This window comes from Thunnus albacares, chromosome 23, assembly GCF_914725855.1.
Source record: "Thunnus albacares chromosome 23, fThuAlb1.1, whole genome shotgun sequence".
NCBI lineage: Eukaryota > Metazoa > Chordata > Actinopteri > Scombriformes > Scombridae > Thunnus > Thunnus albacares.
In genome coordinates this window covers 11,109,997-11,115,019 of record NC_058128.1, presented here as the reverse complement: position 1 = coordinate 11,115,019, position 5,023 = coordinate 11,109,997, and the positions used below count along the sequence as shown (strand labels likewise).

The window sequence follows — 5,023 nt, the reverse complement described above, 5'->3', positions numbered from 1 at the left end:
ACAGTGTGAAAAAAAAGGTGAAATAAGGTGAAGATTTCTGCCATTATCTCCACAACTTCCATACTAACTGTGAAAATAGTCAACTATGACAATTAGTAAATAGTACAGAAACTTAATTAGGCAGACAAAGAAATGGCAAATCACAACAAATAGGTGACAAGAGGCAGAATGTGTTATCCATGGGTTAATAATAATAATACTACATTTAATTTGTACCACACTTTTCATTCATAGTGAAACTCAAAGTCCTACAGTATTGAAAGAGGCTTCCTGAATAGAAAGGTTTTTAGGCCCCTTTTTAAAAAGAGTCCATCATCCACCCAACGAACAGATGTGCTGGCTAACAGAAACAATACATTCCAACATTAGCTTTGGCACGTAAACGTCTCCTGCAATCTCTCCCTGGAAGCACGTTTACATTTGTGTCTGTTCATTAGTCACTGCCAGGACGTTAACCTGTGCCAAAAGAACTGTGTCTCATCTCCGTCACATCTCAGAATTCTGTTTTACATCTTCTCAATGAATCTGTTGAGACATATTCAACGCTATTGGCAGAATACTCAGCTATTTTATCTGGAGTCAGAGGTGTGTATTTATGCTCAAGGAGTGATTGTTTCAAAGAATTTGGATCGATTCTGATGCAATTTTCTGCTCCTCGCCACAGCTGGGTGCAATTTGGCTTTCACAAATCTTTTTCTTTAAAATTTATAGTCTCATGTGTCTTGCTTGTTGTCCTCTCTCTTCACTTCCACTAAAAAGTTAGATTTTTTTGAGTTGTATTTGTTGTTTTAAAGATTTTTCTTCTTCTCCTCCTCCTCCTCCTCTTCCCAAATCTCCTGAAAGTGTATATCCAGTCTGAATTAAGAATTGTATATCTTCACTGTAGCAGCTATTCAAACCTCCTATTCCTCCCACTCCTCTTCCGTTTGAACTCAGAGCCAATGCGGCAAAAACGGAACAACCTCTTATTATTTGCCTCTTAACCTCTAGTTATTTTAGGGGCCCTGCATAATCACACCAACCAGTATTTTCATCATAATAACTGTGATTAGAATAGAACAAATGTCAAAGGAGCTAATTCCTGTTATTTAACCTTGATAATGTCACTCTACATGATCCCCCCATGATAAATCAGAGCGGCAATGACAAGAGCTAACAGTCACAGCATGGCTGCCATACAGACACAGATGAACGGCCTGCGTGTGATTAGACTTCGATGACATGTTTGATTCAATACCCATAATTGCTCAGAAAACATACAATAAATAACTGAAGGGAATCATTTCTTTTAGTCTGATCCTATGTGTTGACAGTGTTACTACATCCATGCTGTCAAAGTTAAAAGCGGCCTACAAGGAAGAGGCCTGACCTATTCTTAGAATATGCTTCACTGCTTTTGCAATGCATGGGGGGCTTTTGGTGTGTATTACACCCATTGTGACCAATTGCATTGTCACTTAGAATTTTAACTCTCTCATTGTGGTCATTAGACTTGTCCTAACACTAATCACTCTTGTAATTACTTGTTTAGTTCACACTAGTTAAGCTACAAGTACTGTAGATACAATAATCTAAGTGTACATGTGACTGTTATTTTAATTCATTTTGTTTCCTACTGTTCTAAATTGGCATTATTTCACAACAACAACAGACAATATTTGGACAATACCATTAAGGTAATACTCATGATTTATTATTACACTTCCATGGTGTTGTCGCAGTGTCAGTGGAGGTGATATTTCATGCCTGGTCCCATGCCAGCACATTCTTGGGACCAGACGTTATATCTGTTGTCCACTCGCCACCCAGCTCGCATAAAAAGCTGCCCATTGTCCTCAGTAGCTGCTGTTTGACTCTCTGCACCTCTGCAGACACCCAGTCACAGGTAAGACACGCACTGTATGTTTGGTTTCAGTGGTTTTCAGTAAATTCTCCACATTTTTATTTAGTTACTTAATCGTGTTTTGCAGAATTATTTGTTCTTTTTTTTTTTGTTCTGGTTCAGGTTAGTGAAAGTCTGACAGGTTTACCAGAACTTTTTAAATATACCAGCTATTTCCTTACAAGCTTTCAGAATGATTGTTGAAAGATGACTGTTAATATAGACAATAGGACAGTGTTTCACCAGTTTTGCAGTGATAAAAGTGTATTAAGATATTATAGACTTACTATAGACTTGATGAGCCATATCTTCCACTTGTGACTAACTGCTGTTGCTACAGGATTCTGTCTGTTTTGTCAGATACAGATGTTGTAGCTTAGGACAAATATGTTGAGCTGTCATTAGTCAGAGTGTAAAAACAAACTGAGATGATGCTGAATATAGTGGAGAGAACTGTTCTTGTCACGTCCTCGCTTTAATCCTCTCTTCAAAGGGATATTGAGGACTGTTTGCTATGCAGCTCCTGGTTCGGTCAAATTACATTGTGGGGTGACTTATTACCCCTAAACTGTACTAATACACACCTGTTTCTCTGTTGTGCTTGTTTGTTTTTGTGCATAAAAGTGAGGTAAGAACATCTCTGTTATCCTCTATCCCTGAATGCTACTGTCATGGCTCATTTGTGATTAGTATTTGTGTAATTATGAGCTTTAAATTACTTCTTTAACTTATATTTTCCTATAAATTGAATTATGATTGGCTATAGCATCTTTAGCCTCAATTGTTCCCTGATTTCTGTTTCAGGAGACTGACAGACCCAGCGTGATGAATCCCAAGGGGGATAAGGTGAGCCGGCTATATTTCACAGTGTTAATCCTCCATGCATGGACAGGGGACACATTGTCCTTATGCACATGGCAAAGATCCGACAGTGGTTATCTGTCAGGGCTGTTATCAGCATCCCCAAGAGCTTTCCTCTTGACTCCATCCTATTAATACAACACTATCTTTTCACATGAAGTGCCACTGAGTTTCACACTCACAGGTTTTTTCCATACATGTTTTACTGTACATGGAACAGTTCATGGACTTTGTCATGTGTGACTGCTGCTGGTCAGTTGAGCAGGATAAGAGGATGTTGGAAGTTTGTGTTCAATTTTAGTTGGAAGATGTTGATGCAACTCAATTTTCTGCAATTTATGATGTGTCCTTGTAATTTTGTACATCCTGGGTACACATGGCCCTTTACAAACCTGAATAATCTCAGTAACTGATTAATGATGATTGAAATACATTTATTTACTGTTGTGAAATTATATTGACACTTTTTTCCCCCATAGCCGAAGTCGAAGATTTCGGCTTCTCGCAAGCTCTCCCTCAAAGTGAGTAGTTATGATTCACCATATTATACAAGAGATAATGATACTGTATATGAAGTGTGTAATACCAAATATACTGTATGTGTAGAACTAAAATATTTTTAAGTCAGTAAAAATAGCAACATGGTGTCTCTTTACATGACCAGAGAAAGTGGTTTTCCTCAGATTTCCCTGCCCAGCTTTGATCGATATGTTTTGTCCAATCAGATGCTTCTCCTCACAAGAGCCTGTGAGGATTTGGAGAGGGAGACGCAGGAGAGGGAGGAAGAGAAAGTGCGCTATCTAGGAGAGAAGTTGCCCCCTTTGCAAGTGTCTGGATTGTCAATGGAGGAGCTACAAGTAAGAATAATCAAAAGAAATGAGTACAGTATGACCTCCTACTGATCTGTAGTGTGTATGAGCACATTTAAGTAACTTTAAATCTTCAATTCTCCTCAGACTCTATGCAAGCAGCTTCATTCAAAAATTGATGTTGTGGATGAGGAGAGATACGACTGCGAATCCAAAGTGAACAAACACAACAAGGATGTAAGTGTGAACATACTCCTGCAACTAGCACATATACATTTTATTACACAGCTCAGGCACTATGGAAAGAAAAATCAATCTCTTTTGGCTTGAATTTTTCTACCAATACAGTCCACTGTACTTATAACTCAAAACTAGAATATACCATTTGTCAAAAACCTTAACAGAACACAAAGTGGATTTTGCTGTAGCTGTGTTTGTTTCAGATCTTATTTTTCATATTTTTTAGATCCATGAGCTGAAGCTGAAGGTACAGGACCTTGGAGGCAAATTCAAAAAGCCTGCCCTGAGGAAAGTGAGAGTGTCAGCAGATGAGATGATGAGGGCTCTCCTGGGCTCCAAACACAAGGGCTCGATGGACCTCAGAGCCAACCTCAAGTCTGTGAAGAAGGAGGACGTCAAACAGGACAAGGTAACCGTTTCAAGACTCCCAAACTTTGTCTACTTTTCTGACGGTTCTCTTACAACTCCCTTAATGTTTTTCCAATGTACAAAAACTATTATCACTGTGGAAAGACTTGAATTTTCTCTTCAATTCCAGGTGCTTAATAGTGAAGTGGGTGACTGGCGTAAGAATGTGGAGGCCATGTCAGGCATGGAGGGCCGCAAGAAGATGTTCGATACAGGCGGTGGTGCACAGTGAGACAGTCTGTGAGGGTGAGGCTGGTCAACTAAAAGCAGGGAAAAGGAAGTTGTCTAATTGGCTAATTGACTTGAATGTATGTATGTATAACCCGCAGTACATCAGCCATGCCTCCATTTGCTTGATAGCCATTTTCTGCGCAATGACTCAAAGCCCTTAGAGAAAAGTGTAGGATGAGTAGAGACCCATTGTTTTTTATAACCAAAGATCATTTTTTTGTTTTGTTATGTCATTCAATCTTTAGAATTAAAGTGGGAATGAATAAAGATATGGTGTCAGTCTTTGATTTGCTATATCTGTACTTGACTTTATCATGTTTCATTTTATTGGCACCCGTTCATTTATGTGCAGCATGTAAGCGGATGGAAAACAGTTTAGCTGATGGATTAAAAAGAAATAGAGAGGGGGCACAACAGGTGCTACCTACCTAAATTCAACTTCATAATGTTTAAATAGATCTTGTAGACACACCCATAAAAGAAATGAAAGAACATATTTAAAGTAAAGTCAATGCAATTGATATTGGAAGTAACAAATACAGATACTGTATTTTTAAATCCCCAAATTGGGACAGCAAGTAAGGTAAGTAAA

At 38.5% G+C, this 5,023-nt stretch overlaps 1 protein-coding gene across 2 annotated transcripts; it reads left to right on the top strand.

The window, feature by feature from the left end:
- Nucleotides 1-1,791: 1,791 nt before the first annotated feature.
- LOC122975440 (troponin I, slow skeletal muscle-like) lies at nucleotides 1,792-4,700 on the top strand. Of its 2 annotated transcripts, XM_044343887.1 has the most exons (8): nucleotides 1,792-1,885; nucleotides 2,507-2,510; nucleotides 2,687-2,728; nucleotides 3,223-3,264; nucleotides 3,469-3,600; nucleotides 3,700-3,789; nucleotides 4,019-4,201; nucleotides 4,331-4,700. In XM_044343887.1, the coding sequence occupies exons 3-8, from the start codon at nucleotides 2,708-2,710 to the stop codon at nucleotides 4,430-4,432; spliced, it is 570 nt and encodes a 189-aa protein (XP_044199822.1). In that variant the 5' UTR covers nucleotides 1,792-1,885; nucleotides 2,507-2,510; nucleotides 2,687-2,707; the 3' UTR covers nucleotides 4,433-4,700. The 2 variants fall into 2 exon arrangements, with proteins under 2 accessions (XP_044199822.1, XP_044199823.1); XM_044343888.1 differs by lacking the exon at nucleotides 2,507-2,510 and having other exon boundaries at nucleotides 1,816-1,885.
- Nucleotides 4,701-5,023: the final 323 nt, after the last annotated feature.